This window comes from Helianthus annuus, chromosome 16 (genome assembly GCF_002127325.2).
Source record: "Helianthus annuus cultivar XRQ/B chromosome 16, HanXRQr2.0-SUNRISE, whole genome shotgun sequence".
Classification (NCBI taxonomy): Eukaryota; Viridiplantae; Streptophyta; class Magnoliopsida; order Asterales; family Asteraceae; genus Helianthus; species Helianthus annuus.
In genome coordinates, this window is record NC_035448.2 from 130,369,211 (window position 1) to 130,383,907 (window position 14,697).

Sequence of the window (14,697 nt, forward strand, 5' to 3'; positions counted from 1 at the left end):
CCTTTGGAGTGTTTGAAAGGCCAAGTTTTGCAAGAAAACAAAGTTTCTACAACTGTAGGGGCCACGCGGCCCGCGTCAGGATCAGACAAAACTCAGGCGGGCCGCCTGGGCATGTCTGATCTGTACATACTTTCAGAAATGGCAGTTTTGGTCCCTGTTGCATGTTTAAGCCATTTCTGACACTTCTAAGGCCCGTAAAGCCAACTTTAAGGCCCTAAAATGATTCCTAAACATTGTGGACATGAAACATGCTCAAAAATATGTCGGATGTTGGTTCGTTTGGCCGTACGATCGCGATGTTCGGTTAATTACGACGGAATGCGCATAAGCGCGAAAAACGATCCAAATGACGCGACGAATGGATTTTTCTCATGCCAAACACTAAGGCATAATATAAGGATGCTTACATAAATTTTTGGATGTCCTGATGTATTCAGAACGTAAGTTATGCGCGAAAGTGCAAACTTATGCACTTTTTGACACTTTTAGTCCCTGAATGATCCAAAAGTTTGTTTTAGCATACCCAACCCTTCAAAGCCTATTTCTAAGCTATGTAAAGGATATTTATGGTATGTTTAACTTATGGACATGTTCCAGAATGTTCGTTACAGTTCAAATTGGCATACTTTCGCAGTTTGTCAAGTTTAGTCCCTGTAAGCGAATTAACTTGTTTTTGCCATACCAAAGCCTTCAAAACTTATTTCTAAGTTATGTAAAGGTTATTTAAGGTATGTTAAGTATATGATGGTCTTCCGGAGTATTTGTCGCATTAAACTGAGTACGTTTACGCACTAGTTTGCGTATAATTCCCCAAAAAGCGTTGTAGAGTTTGAAATTGAACAAGAATTGATATGTGCAAAAGATACACATATTTATACACGATCCCAAGTATGAAATACAATATTTCATCGGCTTGGTATTTGTTTGATGGTCGTGGTGACACAGGTGTCACAAAAACCCTTAAAAAAAGAAAGTTTAGAGGATTAAAACCTCTGAATTTGTATATTACAACCTTTTTTTTAAGCACACTTAATCATAGTCTTGATTAGTGGCATAAGGACATAGGAATGTATGGTTAAAACATGAGTTTAAGAATGTTTAACAAAGTTTTTGTTCAAAACAGAAAGTTCTTGCATTTTTAACCTCAATGTGGTGATGTTCCATCCTTGGTTTTCCATGGAAAACCTATGGAAACATCCCTAGAGGTGTTCCAAGTGCTAAGAAGCAAGAAGAAGTGAAAAAGATAGAAGATAAGTGAGTTTAAACTCACTTTTGCAACTTGATACGAATCTGCCTTTTGCTACTGTTTCTCAACAGATTTGGAGTGTTTAGAGAGTGAGATTAGTGAGTTTGTAAAGTGGGAGAAGTGTGGAAGTGAGTTGGGTTTTATAGGAAGAGATTAGGGTTGAGTTAGTGGTATTTAATTGAGAAAACACAACTCAACAAACGCAAAATTGGCCAATGGACGAGCTGGGAAAACTTTCTGCCGGATTGGTGTGCTCGCGGCACGCGACCACGAACGGGAATCCCCGTCGCGCGACGCGACGGGTGGAGTTTCCGGGTTAAAGTTTGAATTTTGGCACTTTAGGTCCCTTTAGTTTGTTTTGATAAGTTTTAGGGTATTTTAAGTATAAAAACACATAGTATAAGGGTGTATTTTGTAATGTTAGCATGTGCACAAGTATAGACAAGTATAATCAAGTATTCGTAAGCGGTAAAGACGTATAAATATGCGTGAGAATGTATAAATGGTGTATGTATGATATGTATTCATATGTTTATTATATGTTTACAAGAATTAAGAACAAGGTATCAAACGTATTAATGAATCAAGATGTACAAGTGTAACGAATACTTAAGGTCTATTTTGGGATAAAACAATGGGTTTTATTACAATTAAAGTTTTGGTTTTGCAACGATAAAACAAAATACGATTAAGAGAGGAACAAGCTTCCAAAAATAGAATTATGAAAAAGCGGAGTGTTACAGAATACTTAAGGATCCTTGATCCTGAAAGACGTTGGATCCAGGATACATTGGTGCTGAAGGCCTTGTTGGATAATCCATGGATCCTTGAATTCGAGATGAAGATCCTTGATGCTGAAAATAGGATCCTTGAGCTGGAAACATCTCCATATATCCTTTCGAGTGAAGGAAGGATCCTTGAGGCTGGGTGGTTTCCAATGATCCTTGCCGAAGGATAGAGGATCCTTGAGGTTGGAAGTAAGATCCTTGGGGCTGCGTCATCACTAGTGATCCATGCTGAAGGTTAGAGGATCCTTGAAATTGGACATTGGATCCCCTAGAACGCTGGATCGTTGATGATGGGGTAGTAAAATCCAACGACCTGGGCATCAGTGGAGACTGATCTTCTGCCGGTTTCTTCTGCTTCTTGATTTCATCAATTTCGCAAAGGATCCTTTGGTTGGTTTTGTCTTGCTGCTCCATGTAGCCTTTCATCTACAACATCAAAACAGAAATATCATTGTTAGTAGTTGTACAGGAAGAAATATCAAAAGTTTCTGATCCTGTGAAGACGGATGATGGCTTCTTCTAAGCATTTTCAGCATTCTTCTAGAATGCAGGGGGAATAGGAGGTAATGATGCACTGGTTTGGGACGAGGTAACTGCCGATATGGCACTTGAAGTAGCTTTCCCCTGAGAGGCCATGAAGTTGATCGAAATGAATGGGAATGAAAGAAAATTCTTAGAATTGAAGCACCACTTACCCCACGGTGGGCGCCAAATTGTTTTGGTCAAACATCAATCTAAGGATAATGTAACCAAATCTGATTTTGTGAGGTAGTGTGCTTGAATGATGAACAAGTGTATGATCAAAAATGAAATGTAATGAACGGTGAACACAATGATTTATACGAGGAAAAAGTCATTGATCTTAAGAAGATCTCCGACACAAAAAACCTCGGGTGATGGCAACTACTGATCACCAACTATATTGAACAAAATAAGCTAGAATTCAATACAACTTTGGAAGATAATGAGCTCAATACAATGAAATCTAGTGTTAGTGCGTAGAACAGTTTGAATGTTGCGAGAGAGAGAGAGAGAGAGAGAGTGTGTTCGTATATGTGTCTATCTAAAATGAGCTCCCTTATCCCCTTATAAAATTGGAAACAACTAGATAACTAACAATCCGAAAATAGTGCAACCATCCCACGTACGGCTACACTTGAATATGCACGTGCCTATTTGGAGCATATCCACCGATATTCCAGCTTAGACCTAGTCCACTTCGTCAACTACCTGCGAATACAAGTAAAAAATATAGGAAACAATTGTTAGTAAACATAAGTAATAACAAGAATCCTTGATCCTCAGACTTCCTGCAGTATCCACTAAGGATCCGTGGTCCATGATAAATCTCAGGATGTATGATCCACAGTTAGGGCTGTAAACGAACCAAACATTTGGTGAACAGTTCGTGAACCGTTCGGCGGAAAGTTCGTTTGTGTTCGTTCGTTTATTAAACAAACGAACACGAACAAGAAATTTCGTTCGTTTAGCTAAATGAACAAAGATGAACAAAGGTTGCGTTCGTTCATTTATGTTCGTGAACGTTCGGTAACGTGTTCATTTGTGTTCGATAGTTTATTAGTGTTTTGTTTTTATATTTTATTTAAATATTACAAGATCCCAACAAATAAAATACTTAATAAATGTTAGTGTATTATATGATCTATTCATGAACGCATGTTTGTGTTTGTTTATTTCCATTTGTATTCATCAACGTTTGTTTTTGTTTGTTGCCTAAACTTAACAACAAACACGAACAAGTTTATTTCCTTAACAAACGAACACGAACATAAAATCTAGTTCGGTAAGTGTTTATGAACCGTTTGTGAACACATATATTCTTTAACAAACGAACATGAACAAGTCTGGTTCGTGTTCGTTCGGTTCGTTTATAGCCCTATCCATACTATTAAAAATCAATGCCCTAACAAGTTGGATCGTTTTTATGCAAATTTCGGATTCAGCTATTAACTACGGTCACTGAAAACAACAAATCAAACTGATTGTGCCAGTGAAACTGTTCAAAACATTTCAGTTTTACTTGTTTAGTTTTCGTGTATGTTTTGTCATGTCACTTCGAGGTCTTTTTTTCTTTCCAAGAGAGGTTTCAATTTCTTGCTTAGTTACAACTCAACTTTGCAAGTTTTTTTTTTTAATTAAATGATTTTTTGATTATTATTATTTTTGTTATAAACATTATCTACTGTAAAATGAAAATGAAGAATGAAGATAATAAAAAGGGTTAAGATGCATGATTGTTTTGAAAGATGCCATGCTTCCGAAATCGAAAATTTGAAGAATTACCATTGTTGAGTAGTGGTTACGATCCTGTTCGAAAATATTTTGATACAATTGTTAACTAAGATTTTAAAACATGAGAAACTAAATTGGCTAGGTTGGATGAGTCACTTAAACCCACCAAATTGGTTTAAATTCATGGCTAAAGAGTTTTAACCTGTTTTTTTTTTTTTTCTCAAAGCGTTACATGTATTCATTCAATAATATATATTTATATTGTAAAAATAATTATTATAGATATATTAATTTTCAAATTCTTAATACTTTAATAGTTGTAGATTATGATTTTTTGATATTATTTATTTTCTTTTACTTGTAACCCATGTATTTTTCATATTTTATAAATTTGTTACAAGACATTTTTATTTATTTTTTCTCAGTATGTATTTTCGGACTTTCAACTTTAGTTTCATATACTTTTCATCTTTTACAAATTTTTCATTTTACATTTCAATCTAAATTTTGCGAGTTAACTAGTTGCAAAGTGAGTGTGGTTCATCGTTTTACGTCTATTTTTTCCCCATTTTTTCCCCATTTAACAGCTCCGTCGCAACTTGCAGATCACATATCGACTTAGTTATTATTCTTTATCTTTTCCGTTTCGATCTAAATTTTTGCACGTTACGTTAACACGTTACAACAAACGCCAACGGTTTAACATTTTCATGCTACTTTTTATTCATTCGGTTAAATTTACACAATTACACGAGCTGATTACTCAAACGAGTGATGGGTTCAACCTGATAGAATCAAGGAACACCATTGTTAACGGCAAACTCATCCCTCCCCATTTGAATAATCTGATTCCGTTGCGAGTTGTAAACCCCGATTTAAAACAATCCTACCCTTTTCTTGTTTTCTTTTAAACATGATGAATAGGATCACCAGGATCACGATCAGGATTAGAAACCCACTCCTACTCTTACTATTATTCCTCACAATTGTTGCCCCATTTGTTCTCAACCCTCTCGCAATTTCTTTATTTTGTAAGTCATCTATCTTTTCATCATCATATTCTGTATTGTCTTCTAATCAATTTTATGTTCCTTCTCCTAGTTGCAGATACATATGAATTCATTCCTAATAATTCTACAGTTGTAAGTCCTATATTCTTTCTTTGCAAATTCATTGATCTTGAATACATTGTTTCGTAATTTTTGTTTCATAATTTATTTACAGATACCTAAGGATAATTTGAATGAATCTGTTGATGGTGAATTATTAAGGAAAGATAGAGAGCTTACTGAAGGTTTATTTGCTTACTCGCATTTCGTTTTTTTTTTTTTTTTTTTTTTTTTGGACTTATTATGTGGTTTGAGACTGATGTTTTAGAGACAAAGGGTGTGTTTCTCATTAAGGAAGTTACTCGTGGTGAACGACAAGAAGCGGGTGACAAGGAGAATGTGAAGTCGAGGTCGAATGATCGTGCAATGTTAGCCGTTGAAGTTGTAAGTTTTTTGTCTAAAAAAGGTTATGTGGAATTGTTCATGTGATGTCACTTTCATTCACCTTGTTGCCTGTCAATTGTGAAATATTAGTCAATGTAGCATAAACTATTTCATGGTATTAGAGCATGCATATTGATTGATTCCCACATCCCTTTACACACACCTAAACTATGTATGATAACACATGAAAGATGAAGACTGAAATTAGTCACCTGCCACTTGTTTATCTTTACCGTCATTATTTCTAACATCATTTACTTTCATAACTGGTAATCTTATGTTCTATTGACCAATTACTGCTGTTAACAGAGAGACAGATCCACATAGCATTAGACACATAACATGCAAAAATCTGCTACGTGTGTCGGGCCTAAATCATGTTTTGATGTCTGATCCTTTAGGAAACTAAACAAGAGGCTCAGAAAGTTGGTAAAAGGGAACTTACAAAAACAAAAAGTAAGAAACCGGATGAACATCCTTTGGCCGATACTCGCGTGCGGTATCTCAAAGACCAGTTGATTGGGGGAAGACTTTTTCTTTCCCTTCTTGCAACAAGAAGCAACTCTCATTTTATTAAAGAACTTCGGGGCCGTATGAAGGACGTTCAAAAGGCACTTGGTGATGCAACCAACGATGCAGATTTACCAAAGAAGTAAACCTTACTTTTAAATTATGCCATAAATGTTAGCTATATTAACTTCTTCTTCTTTTTTTTTTAAATCTGTTGATGGCTTATAGTATTTAGTTAACCTGTTATAAATTCAGTGCATATAACAAGCTGAAGGCGATGGATCAAACATTGGCAAAAGGAAAGCAAATACATGATGATTGCACTGCCATTGTAAGAAAACTTCGTGCTATGATCTACTCAACCGAAGAACAACTACGTGTCTACCAGAAACAGGCCTTGTTTTTGACTCACTTAACTGCCAAAACTGTTCCTAAGGGCCTCCATTGTCTTACTTTACGCCTTTCAACCGAATACTATTCTATAAACTCTTCTGCACAACAATTCCCAAATCAAGAAAATCTTGACGACCCGAACCTGTTCCACTATGCATTGTTTTCGGATAATGTGTTAGCTACAGCAGTGGTTGTCAATTCAACTGTTACAAATGCCAATGTGAGTGATATGTTCTTTTCGACATTTTTATTATGGTATTTTGAAAGTTGTGATTGTTAACGTGTAAGCATGGCAGGATCCTTCGAAACATGTGTTCCACATTGTTACCGACAAGCTGAATTATGCTGCAATGCGGATGTGGTTTCTTGTAAACCCACCCGGGAAGGCTACAATCCAAGTTCAGAACATCGATGAATTCACGTGGCTAAATGCGAGTTATAGCCCGGTTCTTAAACGGCTGGCTTCTCAGAAGATGATTGACTATTATTACAAAACACATAAGGCGGGCGAGCCTGGTTCAAATCTGAAGTTTCAGAACCCGAAATATCTGTCAATAATGAACCATCTTCGGTTTTACCTTCCGGAGATATTTCCGAAGCTGAGTAAAGTGGTGTTCTTGGATGATGATATAGTGGTTCAGAAGGATTTAAGTGGTCTTTGGTCTATTGATCTGAAAGGTAAGGTGAATGGTGCCGTTGAGACGTGTGGGGGAAACTTGTTCCATCGGTTTGACCGCTACCTCAACTTCTTGAATCCCATCATCGCTAAGAACTTTGACCCACATGCATGTGGATGGGCATATGGAATGAATGTATTCGATCTTGAGGAATGGAAGAAACAAAATATTACACAGGTTTATCACTCGTGGCAGAATCTGGTGTGTGCTTCATTCACTAATCAACCTTCTCAAATAGTCAAATACTTGAATCTTGATGGTTTCGTGATCATTTGTTATGTGTTTGGATGCAGAATAACGAGAGGCAACTTTGGAAGCTGGGGACGTTGCCACCTGGTTTGATAACTTTCTGGAAACGGGTATACACGTTAGAAAAGTCATGGCATGTACTTGGGCTCGGGTACAACCCGAGTGTGAGCCAGAAGGAGATTGAACGAGCAGCAGTGATTCACTACAATGGGAATTTGAAACCGTGGCTCGAGATGGGGATACCCAAGTTTAGAGGTTACTGGAGCAGGTATGTGGACTATGATCAGTCGTACATGCGGGATTGCAATATGAGTTGATGAGTAGACTGAAAAGAAGACGTAAAGCGGGTCAATAAGTAGTTTATATTCTTTGATTGTTCATGGCATTGATGGTTAGTTTGATCATGTATCAACCTTGCTAAAAGAGAACCCGGCCATTTCTCAACATAAAAATAGAATCAAGTAGCACACGCTCTAACTGAAAATTTGAAAATATGTCGATAAAGTTTAACCATAGTAAGTGACTAACATGCAAGTCGAATAAAGAAAAAACAAAACCAACCAACGAAAGAGAAAAGGTTGATTTATCGAATATGGAGGGAATGTGTTTTCATATGATCGTCAAGAAGGCTAAGGGTATGTGTATGTCGTGTTAGGTACTTTTCTTAAGGTTATCTTAGATGTCATGTTAGGTATTTTTCTTATTTGTTATATACTTACTCGCGTGTTATTTGACTCTGGTGTGTGTCGTTCTTTTGCCTCTACTAATATAATCAAGAACTTAATCTATCTTAACTAGACCTTTACCAAGAGTTTCCTATCGTGGATCATGGATGTATATCCTAGTTGTGTTTTGAAAATTGACACAGAGCAATACACCCTTAATCTTATCCCAATGTTGATGATGGGAGAGTTTAATGTTTTTGTTAGCATGGAATGTCTTATCTCGTTATGTTATTGGCATTGTGTGTGACAAGTTTGTAAAAGAACTCGCTGACAACAAACCTATTACTATTCATGCTTATATAAAGTAAAAAAAATATTATATGTATATTAGAAGGTTAAATTTATAAAAAAAAAAAAAAATTGATGTAAATTATTGATTAGGATTTAAAAGTCAGTTGACTTCCATAACAAACAAGTTGTAAATAATCGTATCTATAGTGTTAAAATGTATAAATCACCTCATTTTCGAAGATATATCTCCCAGATTAATAATTCCCTATGAAAAGTATTTCTCATTTGATAATTTTCCTCAAAAGGCATCTCTTAAAATTTTCGTGTTTTCCTGCTATGACAACATCTTTTGTTTTATTTCAAGTACCAACTGTTAGTACGTGTATATATATAATTCGTTTAGAGAAAATCAAAGTAAAAAAAAAACCTTATGACAACATCTTTTGTTTTATTTCAAGTACCAACTGTTAGTACGTGTATATATATAATTCGTTTAGAGAAAATCAAAGTAAAAAAAAAAAACCTTATAAATGTATTAATTAAGTTTTATGATAATATGTAATTGTAGTTCATATAAAAAAGGTAGAAAAAAAAAAAACATTTTACGTGATAGCAAATACTGAGTGATTTTAGTAAAACTATAACAACTAAAATATAAAGAGTTAAATGTTATTTTAGTCTTTTTAGTTTGGGTCATTTTGCTAGTTTAGTTCACAAGTTTCATTTTTCTTCTATGTATTTCACCGTTGCCATTTTAGTCCACTGCGTTAACTTCATCTATTTTTCCTGTTAACCAGAAGGGCGATTCGGTCATTTTTTATGTAATTTTGTTAACTAGAAAGACAATTCGCCATATAAAATGCCCGAATCGCCCTTCTCGTTAACATAAATAATGGATGAAGTTAGCCAATGGGCTAAAATGGCAACAGTAAAACCTGTTTGAATCTATAAAAAAAATGAAACCTTTATACTAAACTGATAAAATTACCCAAATTAAAGGACTAAAATGACATTTAACTCTAAAATAAAAGAAACTTAAAGATGTAAAAATACAGATTGATTTTGCCCGTCTTTTTCTATTATCTAAGAACTTCATACGTTTATGCAGAAACACACGCGTCACACTATCGGTTCGCCACGTATCTATCCACGTGTATAACATGATACAACCCCACCAAAACACTCAACACGTCTCACCACTCTCTCTGTCCAACTTCATCTTCCGACCACCGTTAACCACCATGAACAACCCACCAAACCCCCACAACAACAACCTCACCATCAACATCAACCTCGTACACCTCCCTCACCTAACCAACACCCTCCCCAACCTCCAACCACATACCACCCCATTAGACCACAACCACTTCTACCACCCCTCCAACGAATTCTACCTCTCCGAATCCGACGTCATCATCCGCCGGACCCTTTTCGACCTCTCCAGACCCTCCCCCTCCTCCCACTTAGCCTACCACCGTGCAGGCCCCCGCAAGAACATATTTTACCAGCCTGAAAATGTTCGGGCTGCTATTGTTACATGCGGGGGCCTGTGTCCCGGACTTAATACGGTTATCCGGGAGCTGGTGGTGGGGCTGTGGGAGCAGTATGGGGTCCGGGAGATATTCGGGATCAAGGCGGGTTACCGCGGGTTTTATTCGATGGAGCCGGTTAGGCTTGATGTGAAAATGGTTCATAATTGGCATAAGAGAGGTGGGACTGTGCTTGAGACTTCTAGAGGTGGTTTTGATCTTGATAAGATTGTTAATGCCATTGAAGATCATGGATATAATCAGGTTCTTTTGAATGATTATTGGTTTATTTATTTTAATTTAACATATATGTTTTTATATTTTATTGTATATGCTTCATTTGGTCTATAGTTGAAGATAGGCTAGAACAGGTGCACCTACACCCAGACTTATGGCCAGAATCCATTTGAACGTTTTTTACAAAGTGTCACATCGCCCGAATCCAGTTTGACCTCGTTACACAAGGGGGTGGTTGACCCGGCCCACCCGTTTTGCCACTAGGAATAGAAATGGTCTAAGATAGCAGATGAAGTTTGTTAATTTGTTGTGTTTGACCATTAGTGTGTAACCAAACCATATACACTGCTAACATGAGTTAGGGGGAGGGGGTGGTCACTAGTGATAGAATTCTATCACTCACAAGCACCAATCAAGTTCCGCCGTGTCATCAACCATTTTTCCATCACTCACAACCTTTTTTTTGGTGGCAATGGTCATCACTCACCACCACACCCAACAATTTCCCCCCAACCAACAATTCCTCTCACAAAATCTGGCCATCAGGCCGTTGAATTTTACACGCGTTATAAACTCATGGTGGGGGTGGGAATTTGTGATGTTCCACGCGTTGAACTTGCTTTACGTGATAGAATCACGCACCGCCCCCTGGGCCCTTATAAATGTAGTGATTTGGACCCCTTTATCCATAACCAAGTAGTTCAGTTATATTTTTTTTATTGTTAGTTAAATCTCAAATCTAAAATTCTAACAAGATTTGTTTGTGTTCGGCGTAAAAGAGTTGTGATCAAAACTAATTGGCGATTCTGTATTAATATTGTGGGTGATGTGTTGTTTTGTTTCTCTTTACCGGGCTATCATTAGGTCGATTTCGTGTTGAAATGTACGATCCCGACAAACCTACGAGGTCCTACCATGTTATATGTTACAGGAGTCGAACAAAAGTGTACAACAAGATACACTCATGCCAATTAAGGTATAATCCACCATTATGAGGCCCTCACAAAATAATATGGTCCGGCAGAAGCTTATTTAGGTTTAAGTTTAGAACTGAGTTACATAATTATACATTCAAAAGCAGGGAGGTAGGGTGTTTTCATTTAGGGTTGTAAATGAACCATACGAGGGCTTGTTCATATTTTGTCATTTAAGTTTAATCAAACAAACGAACAAACATGGACACTTAACAAATGAATTTTCTTGTTCACATTCGTTAATGCAATAGATAGATATGTGTTTTCGTTCTTAAGAAAATATGTATGTTTGTAATTGTTTATTTAATAGATAAACGAATAGCCTAGTGGCATCTTGGGGGTGGGATAAAGCTTTGGGACCAATAGGTCCCGGGTTCGATTCCCACAAGGGGGTTTTCCCATATTTATTGGGTTTCCTCCTGAATTGGTGTATAGGCATTATGCCTAGTGGAGATGGATATGATCGGGTGGTTTCGCTGGTGGCACGATGATACTCCAGTGGTCCGTCAGTGATCCAAATTTGCCGTTCAAAAAAAAAATAGATAAACGAATATATATATATGAAAAGTATAAGTTATTTATAAAAATAGATCATCAGAAAAGATATTAACGTTAAAATATACATAAGATTGATTTTCTTATATGATAATTATTAGTCATCTGTATAAATATTATTAAAATTACTATGTGTGTGTGTAACTGTGTATATAGATATTTGTACATGCACAAACGTACATATACAAATAGTTTACCAAGGTTTACGAATATAAATGAACGAACAAAAAGCTTGTTGGTGTTCTTGTTAATCGAACTAATCGTCCATTTTAAACGAACTTCTTGCCGAATGGTTTCGGTTTGTTTACAGCCCAATTTATATTTGTTGAAATTTGGCTTAGTTCTTTATCCTTTTGTAACTTTATTTGTTTTCTGTTATTCCCTGCATTGGTTTAGAGAAGCTTTAGTTTTACCAACCAAATCTTACATGATATATTCAGGTATACATAATAGGGGGAGATGGAACCCTACGGGGAGCAGTAAAGATATTCAACGAAATCAAGCGTCGGAAGTTGTATGTTGGTGTCGCTGCAATTCCCAAAACAGTAGATAACGACGTCGGAATCATCGACAGATCATTCGGGTTTCAGACGGCCGTGGAGAAGGCCCAGCAAGCAATTAGTGCGGCTCACGTGGAGGCCGAGAGTGCACCCAATGGCATAGGCCTGGTTAAACTTATGGGTCGAAGCACAGGCCACATTGCTCTTTACGCAACCCTAAGCAGTCGCGACGTCGACTGCTGTTTAATACCTGAAAATGACTTTTACCTTCACGGAAAAGGCGGACTCTTCGAGTTTCTTGACGACCGGTTGAAACAAAACGGGCATGCTGTCGTGGTGGTTGCCGAAGGGGCCGGTCAGGATATGATTCCACGAACCGATGAGCAGAAACAAGAGCGAGATGAATCTGGGAATCCAGTGTTTTTAGATGTAGGGGTGTGGTTGAAATCGGAGTTGAAGAGCTGGTGGAGTAAGGATCATGAGGGTGAGTTGTTTACCGTCAAGTATATCGATCCTACATACATGATCCGAGCGGTTACGGCGAATGCGACTGATAACCTTTACTGCACGCTCTTGGCACACTCGGCAATTCATGGTGTCATGGCTGGGTACACCGGGTTTGTAGCCGGACCGATCAATGGTAACTATGCGTATATTCCGATGGAAGAGATTGCGGTCACCAAGAATCCAGTGGACACCAAAGATCATAAATGGGCATGGGTTAGATCCGTCACTACACAACCCGATTTCCAGAGGAATTGATGCACAAGTTTGTTGGTGCTAGCTAGCTAAATCATACCCATAATGATCCTGTGTTTAAAGTAACATTTCATATGTGCTTTTCTTAGTTAATATTGTTGGTGTACTAGCTTACCATACTGATCATGTTTAAGATTACTAAATGGGGCAACTAACTTTTAATACATGGTTTGTTTGTTTGTTTGTTTAATTCACCATTTCTTTTGTGAGATCTTTGTCTTTAGGCTGTTCGGGGCGTTCGCGGGGAATGGGAATGGGGAGGGTTTGCCGTGAGTGGGGAGGGTGCTGCCGGTATGTTTTGCCGCGTGAGGAGGAGGTAATTCGGTGGATAGTCACTGATTGTGGGGAAGAGAGAGAGGGGATGAAGGTGGGCCGAGCTTTTCAACCAATCATGCTTTTTCTGTTTCTTTTTTTTTTTAATGGTTTCCCCCACCTCATGAGAGGTGTATTCCGTATGTTTTTGGGCAAGAGGGGAGTTAGAGAGGGGAAATGACATGGCATCGTACGATTAGGTTAAAAGAATTTTCCCCTCGTCTCAATAGGGGGTGCCCCCTTCACCCTTACTTGATATTAAAATTAATTTTATGATGGTTATTATTGTATTTTGTATTTGTCTCTTTTCTAGTCAGAAATGATACTTAACAATTGAAATTGGGTTCTAGTGCATCTTATATTCAAAACAATTATTATCTAGCTAGAATTTTGTAAGCAGTTATTATCCAGCTAAAATTTGGTTTTAAGTGCATAAAAATTAATCAGAAGTGTAAAGTCACTTTGTGAGGAATATGGGCTTATCCATAGGCCTACAATATTCTTGTTAGAATTTGGTTTTAAGTGCATAAAAATTAATCAGAAGTGTAAAGCCACTTTGTGAGAAATATGGGCTTATCCATGGGCCTACAATATTCTTGCAATATTCTAAAGTAGTAAAGTGGTAGATGCTCAAATTTTGTGTAATTAAAGTAGTGAAAACTTGTGTTATAAAAGTGGTGAAAATTTGCATAAAGTGCTAGAAAGTATGTATAAAAAGTGCAAAAGAAGGTATATAAAAGTGCATGAAATTGGTATATGTATTGCTGAAAATGGTTTGTAAAATGAAAGAATTATTAGAACTTAAAGTGATGAAAAGGTTCACTTGTTTAGAAACTCTCTTATGATTGAAACCTTAATTTAACTCTAATTTAAGAAATATTATCGTTTTAAAAAGAAAGTAATTATTTTAACATTATATATCAACTCAGTTTATATATTTTCACACCAATCTTATATCTTCCTTTCGATCTCAAAATTTCACCCTACAGTTTACCATGGATGGATTTCAAATCCTATTTTATTCATCAAGTTCTAACAATTCACCTTTTGATATGAATGTTGATAACTTTCAATTTCTCACTAACGTTATTAAAACATTGTTGCATCATGAAGTTGAAGATATAGGAAATTCGTTTACTTGAAGATTGTGAAGTCACACATGATCGTCTCGTGCAAGATTACTTCACTGAGAATCCAATGTTTGGTGATGAGGTGTTCAAACGAAGGTTTCGAATGCCAGCAGAACTATTTCTAGAAATAGTTAGT

The 14,697-nt window shown here is 36.8% G+C and overlaps 2 protein-coding genes across 3 annotated transcripts; both read left to right on the forward strand.

Moving 5' to 3' along the window:
• The first annotated feature begins 5,034 nt into the window (after positions 1-5,034).
• Positions 5,035-8,093, forward strand: LOC118488062 (probable galacturonosyltransferase 4). Of its 2 annotated transcripts, none has more exons than XM_035985158.1 (8): positions 5,035-5,318; positions 5,395-5,429; positions 5,512-5,581; positions 5,665-5,780; positions 6,182-6,432; positions 6,546-6,903; positions 6,980-7,561; positions 7,654-8,093. In XM_035985158.1, exons 1-8 carry the CDS (start codon positions 5,201-5,203, stop codon positions 7,924-7,926), a joined length of 1,803 nt encoding a protein of 600 aa, XP_035841051.1. In that variant the 5' UTR covers positions 5,035-5,200; the 3' UTR covers positions 7,927-8,093. The 2 variants fall into 2 exon arrangements, with proteins under 2 accessions (XP_035841051.1, XP_035841050.1); XM_035985157.1 differs by having other exon boundaries at positions 5,036-5,318; positions 5,389-5,429.
• Positions 8,094-9,685: 1,592 nt separating this feature from the next.
• Positions 9,686-13,283, forward strand: LOC118488063 (ATP-dependent 6-phosphofructokinase 2-like). The gene is made up of 2 exons (XM_035985159.1): positions 9,686-10,358; positions 12,301-13,283. Exons 1-2 carry the CDS (start codon positions 9,726-9,728, stop codon positions 13,120-13,122), a joined length of 1,455 nt encoding a protein of 484 aa, XP_035841052.1. The 5' UTR covers positions 9,686-9,725; the 3' UTR covers positions 13,123-13,283.
• The last annotated feature ends 1,414 nt before the right edge of the window (positions 13,284-14,697 follow it).

Excerpts from the sequence above, each read along its gene's own strand:
- LOC118488062 (XM_035985157.1), top strand. The coding sequence starts at position 5,201 with ATGATGAATAGGATCACCAGGATCACGATCAGGATTAGAAACCCACTC. Across the intron at positions 5,319-5,388 it reads TCTCGCAATTTCTTTATTTT|TTGCAGATACATATGAATTC; the intron begins GTAAGTCATCTA and ends TCCTTCTCCTAG. Across the intron at positions 6,904-6,979 it reads CAACTGTTACAAATGCCAAT|GATCCTTCGAAACATGTGTT; the intron begins GTGAGTGATATG and ends TAAGCATGGCAG.
- LOC118488063 (XM_035985159.1), top strand. The coding sequence starts at position 9,726 with ATGATACAACCCCACCAAAACACTCAACACGTCTCACCACTCTCTCTG. Across the intron at positions 10,359-12,300 it reads AAGATCATGGATATAATCAG|GTATACATAATAGGGGGAGA; the intron begins GTTCTTTTGAAT and ends TGATATATTCAG.